Source organism: Pangasianodon hypophthalmus, chromosome 12 (assembly GCF_027358585.1).
Source record: "Pangasianodon hypophthalmus isolate fPanHyp1 chromosome 12, fPanHyp1.pri, whole genome shotgun sequence".
In the NCBI taxonomy this organism is placed as follows: domain Eukaryota; kingdom Metazoa; phylum Chordata; class Actinopteri; order Siluriformes; family Pangasiidae; genus Pangasianodon; species Pangasianodon hypophthalmus.
Window position 1 is genome coordinate 20,318,661 of NC_069721.1, and position 22,885 is coordinate 20,341,545.

General features: G+C 39.5%; 1 protein-coding gene across 11 annotated transcripts in view; it reads left to right on the forward strand.

The window, feature by feature from the left end:
- Positions 1 to 22,885, forward strand: part of ryr2a (ryanodine receptor 2a (cardiac)) — a 180,298-nt gene that overhangs the window by 82,226 nt on the left and 75,187 nt on the right. For 7 of the 11 annotated variants that reach the window (XM_053238392.1, XM_053238395.1, XM_026915121.3 and 4 more), the window contains exons 14-26: positions 566 to 701; positions 1,373 to 1,468; positions 5,883 to 6,001; positions 6,692 to 6,825; positions 7,750 to 7,991; positions 8,276 to 8,468; positions 9,386 to 9,602; positions 10,262 to 10,366; positions 12,354 to 12,457; positions 15,895 to 15,978; positions 16,522 to 16,681; positions 17,762 to 17,909; positions 21,886 to 22,094. In XM_053238392.1, the coding sequence (XP_053094367.1) occupies positions 566 to 701; positions 1,373 to 1,468; positions 5,883 to 6,001; positions 6,692 to 6,825; positions 7,750 to 7,991; positions 8,276 to 8,468; positions 9,386 to 9,602; positions 10,262 to 10,366; positions 12,354 to 12,457; positions 15,895 to 15,978; positions 16,522 to 16,681; positions 17,762 to 17,909; positions 21,886 to 22,094 (1,947 nt within the window). The remainder of the gene's footprint in view (positions 1 to 565; positions 702 to 1,372; positions 1,469 to 5,882; positions 6,002 to 6,691; positions 6,826 to 7,749; positions 7,992 to 8,275; positions 8,469 to 9,385; positions 9,603 to 10,261; positions 10,367 to 12,353; positions 12,458 to 15,894; positions 15,979 to 16,521; positions 16,682 to 17,761; positions 17,910 to 21,885; positions 22,095 to 22,885) is intronic. The other 4 variants (XM_053238394.1, XM_026915125.3, XM_026915126.3 and 1 more) reach the window with 1 other exon arrangement.

A 22,885-nucleotide genomic window follows, 5' to 3' on the forward strand; every position in this document is an offset into this window, starting at 1 on the left:
CATGACTTGGACCTTTATTTTTGTGTTTGTGTTATAATCATAAAAATAAAGGGTCAGGCAGTTCTATGTAGTTATGCTGCTGTGGAGCTTGCAGAGCCATTATAATAGGTCATTTACAGACACCTGTACTTGCGTGCCTGTGTGTGTGTGTGTGTGTGTGTGTGTGTGTGTGTGTGTGTGTGTGTGTCAGTCTGTCTGATCGAGTTGTCCTGCTGTCGTTGCCTTCCATTTAGTTCTCCACTCTTATCTGCTTCAAGCAGTCATCAGTGTTAAAAGCCCCCAGCACAAAAGGCCATTTTCCACTTGTATGACCTCTATCTCTCTCTCTCTCTCTCTCTCTCTCTCTCTCTCTCTTTCTTACTGTGGTTGTGCTCCAAATGACCAGTAATACAACCACAGGGCTAATATTAAGACTCACACTGTACATAGATTTTTATTGAAACATCAACATCTTACAGCCATTTTATGTTCAGATTTGCAGAAGCAAATTAAAGCTAAAGTATTAATAAACAGTCTAATGTGTGGTGAATGCGTGTGTGTGTGTGTGTGTTTGTCTCTCCTACAGGGAATGATAAACCTAGTCCTGGAGTGTATCGACCGCTTGCATGTGTATAGCAGCGCAGCTCATTTTGCAGACGTGGCGGGACGGGAGGCAGGAGAGGCCTGGAAATCCATCCTCAACTCTCTCTATGAGCTCCTGGGTAAGGGTCCTTTCTCTCTCCACACCACCATGTTCAACTTGCCTAACTATAACTAAAAGTAAAACTATAAGATTACGGTTCACGATATCAAATTTAAATAAAATGTATATAATTATTATGCATTATTAATTTTCAGATCAAGTATTAATAATTATGCATTATTGAAAAATTAACTGCTGAGAAATAAAGTGAACACCAGGCACTTTTTGCATTCTACATATCTGAAAGGGTGGAGCCACCACAGAATGAACGATGTGTTAAAATTTTTCAACATGGCTGACACATCGAGTGGCAATGCAGCTCCACTGCAGATACAAACTGACCCTTCACAAAAGCCTTTCCCAAAGAGCGAGTGACATATCATAGCTGAAGAACTGTAACTAGGTGTAGGTGTTCCTTGTATTGAGTTGCTTATCTAAATGATGGTGAAAAATTTGACTGTTTTTCATTTGTCATGCGTGGAGTAGAAAGGGCGTTTCGAGATGCCATGGACTGTGAAATTTCAGAAGTAACACAGACAAAGACTGCTGTCTGGTCTGGAGTATCATCATCAGGGTCCTTCTAACAATTAGTTCTCATTAATTATTGAAGAGTAAATTCTCTCTTCTGCTCCCTCCCTCTCTCTCTGTCTCTCTGTCTCTGTCTCTCTCTCTATCTCTCTCTTTCTCCAGCTGCTCTGATCAGGGGTAACAGGAAGAACTGTGCGCAGTTTTCCAGCTCGCTGGATTGGCTGATAAGTCGTCTAGAGAGACTGGAGGCATCATCAGGTATGCAGTAAAAATGACCCACCATCCAAGCGGATACACACAGGGAATGAAACTATAGTATTTCATCACTGTGCTATCTTGCTTCACACGTATCAGTGTAAATGGACCTGATTTGGCAATGTTGCAAAATCTTTCAGCTGTAGAGCCTGAATATTTTATCTATACACACTTCCCAATCTGCCAAATTATACTGTGGAAGATGTCTTATTAAAACCACAGTGTCAAATGATGTCAAATAATATAAGCTATAAGAGAATAAAGCAAATATACAAGAAAAGGAAACATTGCATTACAGTCAACACAGAAGATATAGAATGAATAAATGTTAAATATAAAGAATATAATAAATAAATATAATAAATGTTAAATATAAAGATATGGCTCTCTGCTACATGCACAAATAAATTATATAACAAGTCTGTGAAATCATTTTCATTTTTTTTAAGAAAGGTATTCGACTACATTCTCAGGTAGGTTCTTCATACGGGGAAAAAAAAAGATGTACACATTTTTCTGTTTACTCTTCAAATTTAGTTGATAGGCCAAGACGCATTTGATATTTTTCATTTTTGGCCAGACTGTTCTGTGACGAACAAGTGAAGCTACTGATCTGTCTCTCCAGAGGTTTCTCAGTGACTCACAGACTCGCAGAGTGAAAGACATGAATGCTGATGAATATCTGCTTGTGTGCAGATAAACGTGGGTTGAGATGAAGCTGGAGTGTCTCAGAGATAGCTATGCAGAAGAGAGATGAAAAAACTCTTTCTGTTATCACAGATTTATAGCAAGGATTTACTGCCTGCTCCGTGCTGTTACAGTGAGATTTACTGAGGACTGTGGGACGAGGAACATCAACACGTTTGTGGAGATTTAGGAGCCAGAAGTAGACATGTAGGAGAAAAGCCACAATCAAAACCCAGAACAGTACAAACTCTACATTCACTGTCAGAGTACATTGTTGCATTTTATTGTATGATGTGGTGAGGACTGAGAGTGTAGCAAGAACATATACACACCTATTACAGTAGATGTTAGACACAGTGACTTAAATTTCATCTGAGATTCTGCTGAGACAGGTTTTCTATGGAAACATGGAAAACGCCAAATTTGACCACTTAGCTAAACCACATTTTAATGTATTTGACTAGTTTGCTTGAAAAAATTCTACAGGCTGCAAAACTGAAGTTGTTCTTCATTTCTGGTTAGTATTTATGATGGCATAGTAAACAGGAGGGGCAATACCAAGAAACATAGAATTTGGACAGTAAGGCTCAGACCTAACAATACAAATTGCATGGTAAGACTTCGCAACAAATGAAATACAGACAGGGTATAAACAGACAAACTAATTGAGGAGTAAACGCAGAACAACTGGACACAGTCAAGAAGCATACCAGTGATAAGATGGGGCAGAGACAGGACTAGAATAATAACAAAGGCACATGGTCAGACACTATCACATAATATAACCTTGGTGCATACTGAGAGAAGGAATCTGTGACAGGTATAAGTAAGCTTTGCAAGGTCACACACTTGTCTATGGTCAAGGTCACACATGAGAACAAAAAGATTCTGGCTATCCACTCCCAACTAAAGGGTGTCCCAGAAATCTCCATACATACGACTATGCATGCCAGCACCACGTCAGTTGTGCCTTTGTCAGTGGATGTTCGTGGATGTCCAGTTCTCGGTTGGTCCGTAACACTTCCAGTCTTTTTGAATTTGTTAATAAGTTTGGCAACAGTGTTGTGTGATGTGCTTGCCATGTTGTCTGTGGCAACCTTGCGACAGCTTCCCGATCCAGCCCTGTGAATGATTTCAATTTGTTCTTTCTTTATCAAAGACATTCTTAAAGGCTATCTGAAAAAAATATATAGAGTATAAACTAAGTATAAAAAATTTTGGAAGACATTTTGCTAAAAAGTGTTAATTTCCCCTATGTATGGAGACTGCACTTTTCTTCAATTGTATCCCATTATCATCGGGAACACAATGGAGAGCACCACACAACAAAATAAGAAGAGTGAAAACATATATATATATATATATATATATATATACACACACACACACAAAACGATAACATTAAAACCACTAACAGTTGAAGTAAGTAACATTGATTATCTCATTACAATGGCACCTAACAAGGGCAGCAAGTGAACAATTGGTTCTTGAAGTTGATGTATTGGAAGCAGGAAAAATGGGCAGGTGTAAGGATCTGAGCGACTTTGACAAGGGCCAAATTGTGATGGCTAGACAACTGGGCCACAGCATCTCCAAAATGGCAGATCTTGTGGGGTGTTTCAGGTATGAAGTGGTTAGTATCTACCAAAAGTGGTCCAAGGAAGGACGACCGGCGAACCGGCGACAGGGTCATGGGCGCTCACGGGTGTGTGTGGGGAGCGGAGGCTAGCCCGCTTGGTCCGATCCCAAAGAAGAGCTACTGTAACACAAATTGCTGGAAAAGTTAATGCTGGCTATAATAGAAAGGTATCAGAACACACAGTGCATCACAGCTTGCTGCGTATGGGGCTGCGTAGCCGCAGTCAGAGTGCCCATGCTGACCTCTGTCCACCGCCGAAAGCACCTAAAATGGGCGCATGAGTATCAGAACTGGACCGTGGAGCAATGGAATAAGGTGACCTGGACTGATGAATCACGTTTTCTTTTACATAACATCGACGGGCAGGTACGTGTGGGTCGCTTACCTGGGGAGGAGATGGCACTAGGATGCACTATGGGAAGAAGGCAAGCTGGCTGAGGCAGTGTGATGCTCTGGGCAATGTTCTAACATATATATATATATATATATATATATATATATATATATATATATATATATATATATATATATGTAATTCCTAGAAAGGAAGAATGAAGAATTGATTGGCCAGCATCTTAACATTTATCTGTTTTTTCCTGTATGCATTTGTATTGTATTGAAGGGATTGTATTATTGTATTTAAACCAAAGTTCCCATTCCCATACAGATGATAAATGTTCAGCTGCTGGTGCTTGTAGCAGAGCTGGTCATGGTGCTGAATTGATGCTGATTATGAGTGTGTTGATCTGTGTTTTAAAACCTAAATATTTACAAACAGAATAGGCTGTTTCTTTAAAGCCTGGCAGATGCATCATTTTATAAAACTTGTTTTTGGTGTCTGCACATTTAATCAAATACCAAAGCCTGTAATTTAAATATTCACATTGTGTGAAAATAATCAGTCCAATCATGTTGGTGTTCGAACTATATGTGAAGCACAGCTGTAGACACTTATGTCTTTTTAAAATGAAATAAGTTCCTTTCAAAACAATAAGAGCATATCCTCAATATGTAGCAAAAACGTGGAGAAATAAGCGTGAGTCTGAGAAGGTGTGGACGGCTGGCTATGATTTTATAAAAACAAGATTCCATGTAGCCCCTAAAGATTTTCAGTTTTGTCATGAGTTTGCCTGACAGCTTTATTGGAGTCAAAATATTTCCATCAGCTAAACAATAGGACATGTTTAAAAAAACATTGTACGGCGTATGCCTAGGCTAAATGATATTATGTGATATTATGTGATGTAATTTTCTCAGGAGCAAAAAATGTTGAAGAGTCCCAGGGAGTTTACTGATGTGCGTTTGTGAGTTCATGTAGGCTCATATATGGACCATTTAACATTGTGATGTGAGGCTATGTATAGCTCTCCCGCTCTGAGCTGTCGTTCTGCACCTTGATGTCAAAATGAAGCGTTTTATCCCAGCAGCAGCCCACATGCACAAAGGAGCAGTTAGACCGAATGTGACTAAAATTACCTAGCAAAAAAGCCAATTCACTGAATTGCACAAGGACACGGAAATTGTCCAGTTGCCATGTGAATCTGAAATGAATGACAGGTGTTTTCCGATATTAACCGACACCCTGGAACTTTTTTGGAAGCAATCCACTCTGATGGACAGACAGCAAAACGCTAGTGGCCATGCCATTATTTTTCCAATTAAGTTACACATGGAACATGTGCTGGTGGTTGAGGAGGTTTAAAACCTAGTGTGAAAGAAACCAAATGTTACACAGACGTTAGTGCTACTCCATCCCTCCTTCCTCAACTCTTGAAGGTGGAATTATACTGAAACGTTGTGCAAATGATGAAATAGTTGCACTTCAAAGTTGCATGTGTAGATCTGGACTGATTTACAAAAGAAAAACTTAAATTTAAAAATATTTCATGTGAGATTGACTTCCATTAGCTGTCAGCTTTGTTAGATTTGTAACTCCATTGCAAAACTGAAGAAGAATACATCGGACACCAGGCAGGTGGATTAGGTTTGGGGGAACACTTACGTGTTTTTTTTATTTTTTATTTTGCTGGACTATACCAATAGTTGTGTCAGTGGAAGAGCTGAAATATAAGTGTAAACTTTGCACTGCAGGGATCCTGGAGGTGTTGCACTGTGTACTGGTGGAGAGTCCTGAGGCCCTGAACATCATCAAAGAGGGACATATCAAATCCATCATCTCCCTGCTGGACAAGCATGGACGCAACCACAAGGTCAGAGGCACATGTTTTCCTTCCTTTTTAATTGAAACTGTTTCTTCTTTACATTCATTACCGTTGTGCAAGAGCAGGGTATCTGGGTAGGATTTTGTGTGAGTGTGTGTGAGGTAGAATCACGTTTTCTTGAACACTTCTTGGCTAGTGTTTATGCGACTACTCTAATTTCATTTTAAGTTGTCATACTGTGTGTGTCTCAGACTAATGTCCACTCATGTTGTCTATCAATTATATGGCAGTCTCATAAAGCCCATCTGCTATGACTTCAGCATTGTGAGTGATGGGTTATTCACTGCTTTACAGCAGATTAAGTGGTTAAATTCTGCCTCATCCTGACTGCTGCTGCCTAATTTGCTAGAGCTAAATAATATTTGAAGAGCTTCCATTACTCAATATGGAGGCAGGTGTTAATCCAGGGTAAAATGGTCTTTTGTGGGCATGTAGTACCTGCTACCTTTATTGATTCTGTTGACAATTAAAAATATCTAATATCACAAAGAGACATGCATTCACTCAAGTTTAAAGAAAGTGGAAATTAACATATCATTGCCTGCAGATTACACATTTACTTCTAAATGCTGAACTGAATAATGAGCTATTCACTCATTGTGCATGCACTGTTAACTTAATGTGTATAGACGTGTGTTAAATGCTTGTAAGACTTTCACTCTTCGTGTTCTTCCTCAGGTCCTGGATGTGCTGTGCTCTCTGTGTGTGTGTCACGGGGTGGCAGTTCGCTCCAACCAACACCTCATCTGTGATAATCTGCTCCCGGGGAGAGACTTGTTACTGCAGACGCGCTTGGTCAACTATGTGAACAGGTACATTGAGTTTTACAAGCACCATCACACACACACACACACACACACACACACCTCACCATTATGGTAATATCATCTTTGTAAGGTCAATTCAAATCAGAAAGAAGAAAGACTCCTTTGTGAAGTACATATTAAGTATCGGAGTTACTATCTATAATTGTATAATCCATAAGAGAATTAAAATCTACAATATGTATTTATAATCACTATAATCATTGTGGTGCTGTGCTGAGAATAACCTAAATCACCTAAATATTAGCTGGGCAGTGGTGGTTCTCTGGTGGTCCCTTTCTGTTGAAGGACATGATAAACAGGGCTGACAAATTGTGCTTATCAAAAGAAATACACTGTATGGCCAAAAGAGTGTGGACACCTGACACCCATATGTGCTTGTTGAACATCCCATTCCAAAACCATGGACATTAATTATTAGAGTCTCCACTCTTCTCTGAAGGCTTTCCAATAGACTTTAGAGCGTGGCTGTGGGGATTTGCCCATTCAGCCGCAAGTGCTTTAGTGAGATGTTGGGCGAGGCCTGGTGTTCCATTTCATCCCAAAGGTGTTCATTGGGGTTGAGGTCAGTGCTGTGTGCAGGACACTCGAGTTCATCCACACCAACCTTGGCACACCATGTCTTCATGGAGCTCGCCGTGTGCGCAGGGGCACTGTCATGCTGGAACACGTTTGAGCCTCTTAATTCCAGTGAAGGGAAACTGTAATGCAACAGCATACAGACATCCTATACAACCCTGTCCTTCCAACTGTGTGGCAAAAAGTTTTGGGAAGGCCTACATGTTGCGAGGGGCGCACATACTTTTGGCCATATGGTGTATATTGGTGTGTAGGAGCCTTGTACACCAGCGTTTTTTTCCACCCCAACATTTATACATGGCAGTCACTTGTGGATTTGTTTATGTCCCACAGCATGAGGCCAAACATCTTCCTGGGGGTGAACGAAGGCTCAGCGCAGTACAAGAAATGGTATTATGAGCTGATTGTGGATCATGTGGAGCCATTTGTGACAGCAGAGGCGACTCATCTGCGGATAGGATGGGCGTCTACACCCGGGTACTCGCCTTACCCAGGAGGGGGGGAGGGCTGGGGGGGTAACGGAGTCGGAGATGACCTTTACTCTTATGGTTTTGATGGACTACATCTGTGGTCAGGTGAGGGCTAATGTCACAATCAGTTTCTATGTAGAGACAAATGTTAATGTAAATGTAAATGTTAAGTTAATGATCATTTTACCCACATGTTTAGTTTACTATTTTGGTAATAAGGGAGTGGTTTGTGGTGCTTTATGTGACAGCTAATGTTAGCTAGCTGGCTAGTCATCTTTCTGTTTTCAGGCTTGGGAAAGTTGTACTAGCTTGCTGCTTTTTCAATGTTGTCATGCCTGTGTATTTTTTAGTGTGAGTGGGATTGATGTTGTGTGTTTGCTGACGTGCAGGCTGCATCGCTCGGACGGTCAGCTCCCCCAATCAGCACCTGCTCTGTGCCGATGATGTGGTGAGCTGCTGTCTGGATCTCAGCGCTCCCAGTATCTCGTTCCGCATCAATGGGCAGCCAGTTCAGGGCATGTTTGAGAACTTCAACACAGATGGCCTCTTCTTCCCTGTCGTCAGCTTCTCTGCTGGAGTCAAGTGAGTGCGTTTTGTCCAGCTAAAAGGCTATATAATACATCTGGGTGTAATAACTACCATATTACAATGTAATAATGCGAAAACATGATGGAATAACATGCTGATCTGCTGTTAGGGTAAAAGGAAATATTCTGCAGCTTAGTAAACATCTAAGGCTACATGTGATGATCCATCCTTTGTGTATCCTTCCTTACATATCACTCTGCTATAATCCAGTGTGCCTCAGTGATGGACAGTTTGGCGTGAATAACTCCACAGTTTGTCATAATGCAATTACTCATTGTTCCCTGCAGTGCCAGAGAAATTGCTTTATTATTTATTGTATAACTAGAGCACTGATTTTACTTCCAAGCGTTAAAAAGGTTGTTTAGCCAAATCATTGTTCGCTAAACAAGGAGAAATACTAGTGATTTTGTCATTATATCTTAAAGGAATAGAAGATTTAAAAATAGATTAAAGCAGTAAAAGTCTATAGGGGACACCGACATCCAGGGAGTGTGTGCTGCAGGAGCAGTGGCCTATACAGTGGATATAAAAAGTCTACACACCCCTGTTAAAATGGCAGGTTTTTGTGATGTAAACAATTAAAACCAAGATAATTCATGTCATACCTTTTTCTACCTTTGTTATGAAATTGCAACCTATAAATTACAAAATGAATGAAAAACAATAAGAATCATTTTAGGGGGAAAAAAATGTACAAAATCCTGGTTGCATAAGGGTACACACCCCTAAACTAATACCTAGTCAAAGCATCTATAAATTTTATCACAGCATTCAATCTTTTTGGGTAAGAGTCAGTCAGTTTGGTTGCATACGTGTACACACCTGGTTGGTCTTTGTTTTGTTTTCACCTGCCCCTTCTAAGTATGTCTGAAATAAATAGATGTGTCTATGTATGTCTTCTTTCTATGTAGAGTACGCTTCCTTTTGGGCGGACGTCACGGAGAGTTTAAGTTCCTCCCTCCAACGGGTTACGCGCCGTGTTTCGAGGCTGTGTTACCTCGAGAGAAGCTCAGAGTGGAACACAATCAGGAGTACAAACATGACCACGGCGTGACCCGAGACCTGCTGGGGCCAACACTCAGCCTGTCCCAGGCTGCATTTACACCCATACCTGTGGACACCAGCCAGGTACACACTCTTACACAGGTACACACTTTTCAAGGTAGTTTGAAAGTTAATTTGTTTGATGTAGGGTAAAAGTATGTTGAACAAGACTATTTTATACACCTGGCAGGTACATAGTGTTCTACATGTTACTGCTGTACACAAACAAGGCACACTGTGAAACTCCACTAGCCAGGTACACACTGCGGAATATACTCCCTGTACCGGGAGATCTCAAAGCACAGATTCATTCATTAATTCATCCATTCCTTTTTTATTGTGTACAATAATATTTTGACATGGAGCTATTTATTTCTGAATTTTCCACCAACAGAAAACATTAGGTCCAAGTCTATATCACATATAGTCTTGGTTATTAGTTATTGAGGTTTGGATTAAACTCATGTGACCAGGCAAACAGGCTAATAATTATAAGAACTCGGTAGTAATGGTGAAATGGTGGGTTGTGTACAAAAAAGAAAGCTTCACTGATCCCTGGGGCCCCCACTTTGGTAGTTACTGCGTATACAACACTTGCAGACGTTGTTCAGACAGAGTATGCAGAGTGATGGGGACCGATTAGACCTATAGGTTAACACAGTGCGGTGGAGCACTATGAACTGTTTTTGTGTGTTGATTAATGAAGTCGATGATGAACTCTGATGAATGCATATGTACATTAGATTGTGTTGCCCCCTCACCTGGAGCGAATCCGAGAGAAGCTGGCAGAGAACATCCATGAGCTCTGGGTCATGAACAAGATCGAGCTGGGCTGGACATACGGAGTGGTGAGTTCACCAAATATATATATATATATATATATAATCTATATAATCACTTCATAATATGTAGAAACAACAAAATGGCCTGTGTAGAAAGCGAAAATCTATGTATATAACTAAATGATCTACAGCTGTGGGGTTTTTTTGTTGTCTAAAACTGAAACTGTAATGTGTGATACAGCTGAGATAATGATACAAACAGATGCTGTTTTCCCACATGATTGCTACATGTATTGTTGTAATAGCTTCTCCCAGCATGAGAACTCATGTGAGATTGTGAACAGCACTGCACACACATCCAATTTATTAGCCCGAAACTGAAGTGCCGTAAAGGGTTTGCATAAAATGAGTAAGCAGAAAGGAGGCCAACATGGTATTCCTAGTTCAGCTCTATGCTCCAGATACTGTAAATACTTGACAGAATTAGATCTTTCAGGAAGTTGAGAATAAGTTTAGCTCCAGCTAGTGTTGTTGTCACAAACACTCTTATTCTATTGTCTTAACATTTATGGAAGGAGTCCCTGGTGTCTCCTTCTAATAGTCAGTAAGTTTCCCGACATGGGAGAGGAGTTTATGCACTTTCCGGTTTCTCTGTAGCACGACAAGCTGTGTTTTATTTGTCGTAAAAAAAAAGAGGAAAAAAGAGGATGTTGAGGGCGTGACTGTTAACATATAATACTGCTATAACATATAATAACATATAATCACACAAGTATAACTTGTCTCAGACGTCCACAGCATTAAATCTAACTATAGACCGTTAAAAAGCACAACGTTTCGTTTCTTGATAAATTAAACATTGTAATCGTTGGCAATCATTCGATGTGATGTAGGCAGAATAAAACAATGCAAACTGTGCTGTTATATCTTGTCTTGTATATCATGTGGGTAAAATGCATCTCGGCTCTTCTGATGTGGTTTGAGCTGTCAGAATTAAATCACATTTTAAATGCATCTTGGGTACATTCACACCTGCATGTGCTGATCCCTATGGAATACATGGCTAAGTATAGAGACATAGTTTGTGTACTGAATGTTTGTCTTTGGTATTAAATGGGTAATTTGTTTGTTAAGTGGTAAAGTACACATGGAGTCTCTGGATATCTCAGGATTTTATACACAATATCCCTGTATCTTAGTATCTTAGTTCCTATGAAATTCAATCTCCCTCCTCTATATCAAATATGCAAACACACACACACAGATATTCCGCTACATGTATATAGTCTTATTTTCTGTTGTTCCCTCTCTCTCTCTCTCTCTCTCTCTCTCTCTCTCAGCAGTGGTGAAGCACAGATTGGGTGGCAGCTTTGTGATTGGCTGTGTGATCTATTATTGTTACAGCTAATTAAAGTCACAGCATGATAGAATGAAGGCTTACTGCCCCCTCTCTCTCTTTCTGCCTCCTTTTTTTCTAATACCTACACACATACTCTCTCTCTCTTGCACATACTCTCTCTGAAACAAACACACATTCAGTCACAAGCAACCATCACTTTCACTTTTCCAGTGCAGCTCCCATGCTCTGTGTGTTTTCCTCCTCTGACACACCTGATTCAGTTCACAGGCAGTCTCTTAATTAGCTTATGTGATGTGTCAAGTATAAGACCACACAAATGGCAAACTAAAATGCAGTACTTAGGAGTTTTTAAGCTTTGGTCTTCATTTTACTCTACTCGTTTTCTCTTTTGTACTGTTTAACCTCACAGTTTTGCTGTATTCTTTTAAGAAACAGGACAGAGTTACTGCTGAAGACTTGACAGGGAAGTGTTAGTGCATCATAAATTCTAAGAGCCTATCAGCTACCTGTATGCAAATGTAGGTCACGCAACATCTGGATCTGGATTTCTTAATGAGAAAATACGTTTATATTCTCTGTATGAAGATGACGTTATCAGACGACTGATTGTGTTGCTGTGTGTCTGCATGATTTGATGCTGTACTGATGCTGATGCTGTCCCATGATGCACCACTGTCTGTGTTTGTCCTGCAGGTAAGGGATGACAATAAGAGGCAGCACCCGTGTCTAGTGGAGTTCTCCAAACTGCCAGAACAGGAGCGCAGCTACAATCTACAGATGTCCCTGGAGACGCTGAAGTACGCTAAATATGCCAGTAATAAACAGCAAAACAAATTTATCACAGGCTAACAAATGACATAAAAAATGATAATTTTTTTAATTTCATTTATCAATAATATTAATCACAAAGTAGGTGCAAAGGCTCTTATTTCAACTTCAGCTGATCTGAAGAGAAGATCAATAAATCGTCCAAATCTTTTCAAGCTCTCTGTAAGATAAGGCTGCAACTAGCGATGTATTTTCTATGCGTTTCATCTAGTGACTAAATCATATAAAAAATATACAAAAATAACATAAATGTAACAAATTACAAATAGGTAATCTTACAAATTTAAGTAAGGGCACATGCAGCTTCTCATTGTAGGCTTCACTTCAGTTATATATTTTTTTCTTTTTTAAATTTTATTTATTTTTTGTTTCTTGAAAAGCAGCATGATCAGCGACTAAAGCAATACAGAGCTACAAAGCTAAAAAACATAAATGCATCCTTGAAATTAAACATAAACACAAATTGAAGCACTGAGATAGTGGGCAACATTCTCGGCAACACCTGAGGACTTTTGGCAGGTACACACTCCTACACACTATGCACCTTTACACTCTACACAGTCCTACACACACACACACACACACACAAACACACACACACACACACACTCTCTCTCTCCCGGGCTGTATTCACACCCACTCTTGTGGACCCCAGCCAGGTACACACTCCTACACTCTACATTTAGATGCATCCCATTTAAATGAGGCAACATGTGGGGTGACTTTTTTTTTTTTTTCTTAACTAGGACTAGCACATATTTGGTGGTGGACTAACTGCTAAATTAGCACTAACCAGTAAACATTCTCGACCATGATTAGGTGTCAGCAAGAATCTTAGGAAAGCTGGGATGTTTCAACTCTCCATGGTTAACAGTGGAGTAGGTTTATTTAAAGAGCTCACGGTTAAAGACGGAGATGCAGAGGAATGATTCAGTGTGTTTAATACTCATTTGATAGACAATTTTATTCAAAGCAACTTATAATTCAGCTGAATGTTAATGGTTAAGGGTGTCACAGCAGCGCTGAAGGTAGCGTTGCTGTCTCACAGCTCCAGGTGTGATCCTGAGCTCAGGTTACTGTTCCCGTTATAGGCTCCAGATCCACGACCCTCACCAGGATAAAGCAGGTACAAAAGATGAGTGAATGAATGAATGTTAATATTGAAGCGGCTTGCTCAAGAGTCCAACTGTGTCTTCTTGGTGGTGCAAAGATTTGACCGGGTAGCCCAGTGTCTTAATCATTGAGTCACCACTGTGAGCTCTGTTCCACCTGAGACACCATTATAGAGTGCATCATGAGTAAACACGATCCACTCCTGAGTTAAAGTAAAAGCAAAACATTTTCCAGCAAAACATTTTCCAGAAAAATGTTTGTATGGCAGTAATGAATGTGACATATTAACTAGTAGGATTAAATTACTTGGGGTCCTGGAGTACGTTTTTATTTTACAGGTGCTACTCTGTGATTTTATGTTTGTCCAGATTGGCCATATTGGAAGTTTTCTCTGTCTTCCTCTGAGAAGATTCGCCAAACACTGATAATTTTAGTTTGGATGTACATGATTGTGATTTTCTATACAGATGTTGCCTAGCATCAGAAAAGATATTTGACTGCTGCTACTTGCCGTATTTAGTCCCGTAGCGTGTATCAGTGACGCTCCCCCATATTAAACACTTGCCGAGTCATGAAATGAAAAACGGATACTTCTCATATACTTTGTGATTATTGTTTTACTGTATTTTCAAATTGTTGGAACCTTGATTTGCCCCCAAACTGAAATAAGAGCCATCTCTTCTCTACTCCAGCACCCCTTTTTTACTTCAAGTGCCTCACTTGGCCAGCATGTTGTGAATGGATTGTGATCATATGACCACATGACGCAAACATCCGTGTTTGTAGAGAATACAACACACCCCTCTGTGGCCTTTTTATTGCTGTCCAGATGCGAGAGTTTTATCACTGAGGATCCAAATAGGGCTATAGACCACTTTGCAGACTAAAAGCATAGCAAAGGCTGTTGGGTTTTACCTGCAAGAAGTGAAGCAAATGTGACAGTCAGTGTCTCCAGAAGAACTGTGGCAGGTTCTCCAAGATACGTACGTACCGGCTAATTTCTTTATAAAACTGCAAAAAATACACCTTAGATACATTTTTAAAAAGCAAATGGTTATCACTCCAAATATTGACTTTGTTTAGTTTATTGCTGTTTGGTGCACTTTATAGTGTATTTTTATGTAAAAATGTTTGACTTCATTATTTTTGAACGCATCTTTCTCACTCTCCCTCCTTTCTTCCTTCTTTGAATCCTTGAATCCTCTCTTCAGCTGGACTTCATTACTCCTCCATTGAGGCAGCTCCGTGTGTGTGTGTGTATACACAAATGTGCGAGATACGTTGTTGTTGTTTTTTTTGCGTGATTCGTTTCCTCATAGCAGCCTGATGCCTCTTGGCTCTTGTCTTAATTAAATGCTGTATCTGGGAGTGAATGCTGATCAGTGCAGGGCTACGCTGGGGTGACACACTCCACTCTCAGACTCACTCTTCTCCATCACGCTCACTCTAATACACACTCAGATCGTGATTCAGATCATCACACATATTCACTCATGAACAGAAACTTATTGTTGTTTACTCATTACACAGTGCAAACCATTGTAAAGATAATTGTCTCCTTTATTCAGTAGTGTATTTATTGTATTATTTGTTTAAAGTACCCATAACATATTAAACAACTTATTATTGAACGTACAGTAGCTTGTCTGTAATTGTTTAATTTTACATTTTAGAGAAATAAAATATAACAGATGTGTTTTTTATAAATAATTTATGGGAAACAAACATTATGTTAATCTTTATGAGTTGGTCTTGTTCATTTTGCTTTATTTGGACTAATACACACAACATTACGGGGTGGACGATATGACAAACATGTAGGTTTGTGAACAATTCCCCAGCAGTTGCATAAAAAAAAAAGTTCAATGATGCCTCATTTAATACTTTATTTAAAAAATCTATTTGTTTTATTTTTAATTACTGAACATTTAAAAAAGAAGAAAAAATAAAAGTCTGTATTTTTTTTAACATTTTAAAGTACAAAATATTAACATCATATCAACTGCTTCCAGTCAGTCTGTTATTATTAAAAATTAAAACAAATTAAAAATATATCACAGTATCCACGATATGACAGAAAATCATATCGTAGCATCATTTATCAAAATGTCAATATTATACCATCATATCCCCCAGCCCTACAACATGCATTAAATTAGAAACTATTTAATAACATTAGGACATATAATCAATCAGGTTTACGGTTCCCTTTCAGTAGAAAGTCAGAGTTTTTGTCACTGTTGTGGAGCAGAAACTCATTGTAATGGTTTGCTGTGTTCACGTGGTCCTGCAGGACTCTGCTGGCGTTGGGTTGCCATGTTGGAGTGGCGGATGAACGAGCCATGGAGAAAGTCAAACGTCTCAAGCTCTCGGCCAAGTGAGTATCTTTTATGGAAAACAAAGTTTCAGCTGAAACTGCAAATTGGACAAAATCTACTTAGTAATATGTAGGAATGTATCTTAAAATATCTTGTCTGTGTTATAGAGAACAGGCAACATCTTTCCTTAAAGCCCCGCACTGAAATTTTTGCAGCAGATAGACCATTCTGTGCAAGCTGCCAAGGCATGTTTACTGTTAGAAATGTGCTTCTTCAGTTTGGTGTTGGGGCTGTGAGGTTAATGTAATTAACGAGTAAGAGAAGTTGATAGTTTCAGGTTTAGCAGAATGCAGGCTGCATGACGAGATTATCACACACTCACCTCAAACTCGCAGTATATCGGCTGGATGGATCTATCAATTTGTTTTGCTTTGTGGGTGTTGAGTGTAAAGGATATGTCAAAGCCATTAAGCTGATGGTTGTATATTGTGGGCTCGATTAACAGTTTAAACATTTCTGGTTACAGCTGCTTTAGTACTAGACCTGCCTTACTGTGACTGAAGTGTGTGTATGTGTGTGTATGTGTGTGTGTTTTAATGAAGATATGAGCTGTCCAGTGGCTATAAACCTGCACCTATGGATCTGAGCCACATCAAACTCGCCTCTACACAGGAGGCCATGGTGGACAGACTGGCTGAGAACGCTCACAACGTGTGGGCCAGAGACCGCATTCGCCAGGGATGGACCTATGGCATCCAGCAGGTGTGTGTGTGTGTGTGTGTGTGTGTGGCTGTGTACGAGTGAGTGCTAATCGAGGGTGCTAACTGCTTTTAAGAGGAAGGATTTTCCCTGCGGTCTGACGGAGAGAGCGAGACATGATCACAGAGAGACAGAGACAGATGCAGAAACAGATTCTGATAACAGAACTACCCATCATCTGATAGAACAATTAGCATCACCTAGAGATTTTCTTAGCGCAGGACACAGTGCAGAGAAATAGAAAGAGACAATAGAGAGAAGCAGAGGAGCGATGACTCTGCGTCTATGCGCCATTACTATTGTCACAGTTAATCGTGGAAGGCATTAAGGGTTCTGTACTGGAATGTTTCTAAAACAATCCTGACACTCAGCATCATCTGACAGCACAATCGGTTTCTGCTGCAGAGACGCACAGCCGGGACAATCTGACAGAACAGAGTGTATGGCTCATTGTAAGCCATACCTTATCACATTGAAACCTGACATTTAGATGCAAAATAATAATTTGACTCACAGCTCAATTGAAATAAAATAAAAGTTGATGTATACACCATAGTTGGGAATAGAGTCAGTGCTTGAAGCAAGCAAGTACTTTACCAATATGCAGCACCTATGTAGTGCTCTGTTGAGGACCTGTTTTCACATGCACTCCTCTATCGCAACTGGTGTGGACCAAACTACTTTTTAATGGTTAATTGCCAATGGGAGATTATAAACTGTTCATTCAAAACATCAGCTCAGAATAAAATTTACTTGGAGTGACGAGTCATTGCATGTCAACACACCAAGTGAGACCAAGCTTCAAAATGTCAAGAAATATATATTTATGAATTTTATTTGAAAGCCTCTTTCATTCTTTCTTGTAAAACTTGACACATTTGGCAGTCGGAAATATGACATCGAGTATAAGGGACAAACAACAGCAACCCCTTATATCCTTTGGCTTTATTATTTCTTTAATATCAGCACTTGCAGCATCCTCTGGAGGGAAATTTATTGAGCTGCATACATTATGCATATGGAATACTGTCATATCAGATTGCCTTTCACTTTCTCTCTCTTTCTCTCTCCCTCTTGTTGTAGGATGTGAAGAACAAGAGGAATCCGCGGCTGGTGCCTTATGCTCTTTTGGATGAGAGAACCAAGAAATCCAACAAGGACAGCTTGCGAGAGGCCGTGCGCACTTTACTAGGTTACGGATACAACCTGGAGGCTCCTGACCAAGACCACGGTATCCACCTTATTTTCAGCCTATTCATAAAATAGCCATTTCTCCTACTAAATGACTTCTAATGGGATTGTGACTATACGCTTCTTCATGCAAAGTCTACACCTTCCAGAGGGAGAACCCTGAAATAGGGATCAAAAGTAATGGACATTCCCCCAACAATGCCACAGTTATCTGTAGCCGGGAGCCAAGGGAGAAAAATTGGCCTTGCTGTCTGGGTGGGAAGGATGACACTAGCCAGTCATGGGTGTATGTGACCTCATGTATGTGGAAGAGGGCAGATAGCGAGTGTATTACCCTGCAGGGTGATGCAGCATGAGCAGCAGTTTGAAAAGAAGCAGGTGGCTGGTTTCATTTGTCTCAGAGGAAGCACATGTTACTCTTTACCCTCACTGGTTGGTAGCTGTTGTATGGTAAGGGATAGATGGTCATTGGGTGGGAATTGGCAGGTGACTGAAATGGGAAGAAAAATTGGGAAAAAAAATTCAGAACTGAAACATTTTACATTTATGGCATTTACATTTATGGCATGTGACTTCTGTAAACAAGCATTGCAAATTAATAATGAACAGATGATAATATAGCTGGCTAGCGTTAGTTGTCTAATGTTAGCTAAGTTGCAATACAGTTGGCAGAGTATAACATTAGTCAAAACAAGCAACAGACCAACAGTTGTACTAACAGGTACAAGTTCACCTAATCACACTACATTCTTAGAAAACAAAGATTAAATCTAGAGTTCTTTGGCTTGGCTGTTCGGGGGGATCTTTTAAAATATTCTATGTGAATCCTTCAACAGAGTGTTTCCTTATAAAAGAGAGCTCCAAGCAGACCTATTTACTAAGCTAAGGAACCATAACTCTACCAGGAACTGTGGTACAGGTAGTGCAGTTAGCTCACTACGTGCATGTGCAATTTAATCATCTACATTTATAGATAAACACAAAATTTAAAAAGAAATTTAACACTTCAGTTTGGAATGACCTTAGAAAAGTCTCCTCCAGAGGCTTTACTTATTTTCTTTGGATTGCACTGTTAGAGCGACATGATTGTCTTCAATTTGGAAAAACAAACCAGCCATGCTTTTTTTCACAGCACATACAATTTCAAGGTGTAGAAGTAATGATAACAGCACTCTGGTATCTATCGTCATCACCGGATGTAGTGTATCTCACTTGACAGTGACATTATTACTGTTACTTTTAAAGCCTTGTAAAATTGGCAGTAGTAATCTTCAATAAAAGACTTGAGCAACTACGGTCCTGCTCATCCGATCTAGGTCTGTTATCTCAATGTCAAGTCCTTCATTACCTGCACTGGGACACTTTAGAGCAGGAGAAAACTTTTTAATCATTTGCAGCCTGAAGGTTTTATTGGTGCATCAATCAACACTGTTTTATTTGAAATCTAGTGAGTCATGTATATGTGTTTTATTGCTTACATTTATGGATTTATCTAACAGAGCAGTTCTGTATATTGAATAGTTGTCTGTATACAGTTTAGTTCACAGATAATACAATGCTGGCATCATTTTTATAATTTGGGCCCTTTACTGCATTTGATTTTCAGATAAAACAATGACTCCTTAATGACCGGTACAGAAGAGGAGATTTAATTCAAGGCTATGTAAATCTATACATGCAGAACAGTAGAAATTGAACACATGAACACATATGGACTATAAGTACAGGTAATATAAAAAGGTGAAGGAAAAGTGTGACTGGACCATGCAGTTGGATATGCTGTTGTGACTAAGTGGTAGCTGGGAGGAGGAAAGGAATTGCAACATGATCATGGCTGTTAATCCTGTCATGGCATGTGTTTCCTGGAGTGCTCTATGGTCCTGAGGGAGTCTGGATTGTTCCTCTCTCGTCTTTTCCTTCTTTTGCTGCAGCTTTTCTTTGAAACTGATAACCGCCTGAAATCTGACACATATACATCTCTAGATGCTGAGTATCCTCCCTGGTGATGCGCTCCCCTGTCCTATTATTCAGCTGTTTACAGTTTCTGCTTGTTTTTTTAGGGTTGTTGCTCTTAGTCTTGCTTTAGTATGTGACATTTTATAGCATTCTACTTTTTAGCTGTTGTTTTAAGCTGCATGTTCCCAGGTTCCCGTCCTTGGTCCAAGAGTAACACCTGTCCTGCACATTTTAGTGCTTTGCCTGGTCTAATGCACCACTAATCCGTTAATTATCTGATTAGTTGAATCAGGTGTGTTGGGAGCAGGGAAGCAATAAAGTGTACACAGATAACGGGTTCTCCAGGACCAGGGTTGGGAACCTGTGAGCTAGATATAAATCTCCCATGTGGTAAAGAAGCTACCAATCTGTGAGAGTGAAATCGAACACATTCCCTCCAAGACATGTGAAGCCAGACGTTGCCGGCTATGCTGTCTTTGACTCCTGGACTACAGATGCTGTGGCATCTCTGTGATTAGAACTTGCAAGGGCAAAACCTTAGACAGTTTTTCTTTCAGATTTCATTTCGCTGCTGCTGGAAGATAAGCAATACAGTTACTCTGGCAACCGGTAATGGCCACACATTTGGGTCTTAAAAGAAGATGGAGAAGAACAGCCATAGAGAGATTGTTGTATGGTGTTAATTTCACTCATCTCTACATAAATAAAACGCTTAGGGGCATGCTGTTATTCAAAAATAATTAACAACAGGGTGGTGATGTGGCCTGGCTTGAAGCGATTCACTGCTACTACCACAAAGTTTATTATTTTCGTATAACAGCACAACTAGAAGTGTGACATTCCTAAACAGATAGTTCCGGTCCACTAATCTGAGTGGTCGAGCGGTGTTCCAAGAGTGCTTATATTTACTAAAACCGCACTGGGATGTTTCACTGTGTTTATCACTCTGCTCGTCTGTGTTCACCTCTGTAATATTCCACTTCCTAGTTCAAAACCGTTACTACAGTAGTGTTAGCGACATCATCAGTGGACATGGCAAACAATATTTTTCATGAATATAACTTTTGACTTAAGATATGCGAGCTCATCAGATGAAGATGAAAAGGAAGAAGGCACACCAGTTTTGCTGGAAGCACCTTAAACGAGAATATACAAATCAATATGAGCTAGCTAGCCGGCTATCCGATGTGCTATAAAGTCAGTGTGGCTTCTTTAGGATCTGTTTCTGTTAGTGGAGCAAAAATAAACCAAACATTTGGCCATTTTGTGTCTGAAATGTTAGTTACGCAATATTTATTTCTTGTTTATAGAACTGTTGTATTGCAGTACTCGCAATGGTGCAGTTAATCTGAATATTGGCAAGCCATGATTAGCTACGGCATGAGCTCACAGGGCCAAATCACAACCATGCCGTTATTTAGTATAGTTGCACTCTTGCTCATGCGATATTACATAAATACAACAGCGGTTAGCTGATGCTCACAATTTCTTTATTAATGAATGTTACTGTAGTTTATAGTTACATTTAATGTTGTGGAGTGTCTACAAAACATGTTAGTTCTAGTTATCACTTACAATATAATAGCTAAAAACAGTTCCTTTACCAGATTCTATATATTTTTTCTCACTTTTGAAGTTAGTAAGATGAAAAATACAGAAAAGAAACCACAAAACAAATTCCTCTGTCCTAAAGACTTTCCCATGTTGGAAAGCTTAAATGAATAGTTTTAGCTCTGGCAGTTGCAAAGCACTAACAATGGAAACTCTTTCAAAAAAAAAAAACGTCTCTTCACAGAACACTTTAATATATCAATATGTACATACATTTTTTTTCTCTTTACGTGGATTGTTTGCCATTTACAGTGCCCTGTTGTTACCAAAGAAACGATAATCTGTTAGCATGAGCACATTAATATAAACCTCAGAGTGCATGAATATACACTGAGCATTCAGCAGTGCTGTGGTACAGTGTAAAATAACTGTTAGTAATAGTTTCAGCTTTGTCAAGTCAACATTAGACCTCTTTGTACGTTTCCTGTTTGCCTGTCTCTCTTCTCCAGCAGCTCGAGCAGACATCAATAACGTATCTACAGAGCGTTTCCGGATCTTCCGGGCTGAAAAGACGTACTGTGTGAATGCTGGGAAGTGGTACTTTGAGCTGGAGGTGGTGACAGCAGGCGAGATGAGGGTGGGCTGGGCTCGTCCGGGCTGCCTGCCAGACCAGGAGCTGGGCTCTGATGACCAGGCCTTCGTGTTTGATGGATTTAAGGCAAGGAAAGAGAAAAGGCTAATTATACTTATACAAAGCAAAATAACCAGCACATTCTCTTTAGTATGTGCTTTGGCCTATGTCGGTTTCCTGTTCACTTTTACTACTTTTTATTCTATAGACGTGAATAGGACGCTAACAGAAACTGTAGACTTCCCAGTGTTCCCATCTGCAAATAAGATGATATGAATTATATGATCTGTAATATGAATAATAGGGTTTTGATGAAAGGGTTTGTTAGATTAAATAAACAACCTGTCACATTACTTAGAAACTCAAAGTGCAAATGCTTTTATTCTAATCATGTTAATTATATTCTTATTGGTGGTGCAAAGCCACATGTGAGAAAGAGGACTGAATTTCATGCAGTTTAAGGAGTAATTTACCTGTTTGAGGTATTCAGTGGGGATGCATCAAAGATTAATATTAGGTCCATCAGTGCTGTCTGCTTACAAGAATCTTTTGTTGACTGTAGTGTGTCTGCTTGTTAAATATTTTGTTTAATTATTACACAAAATAACAATCTGATATTATTTTTGCCCATCACAGTTCATTAATTCATTTATCGCCATTGATCTGGGACCAGGAAATACAGCTGGATGGGGTATTATTCACAGTTACCTTTTAATAAATAGTCAGTTCTGTTAGAACAGGCTTTAATTACTAGTCTTTCCAAAATAAAAAATAATTGTACCTTTTTCTAAACCAAACCTTTTTCTAAACTCCATTCCCATTGTAAAAATAATTTAGATTTGATGCTGAGGTTAAAATATCCCGTTAGCCCACTTGTC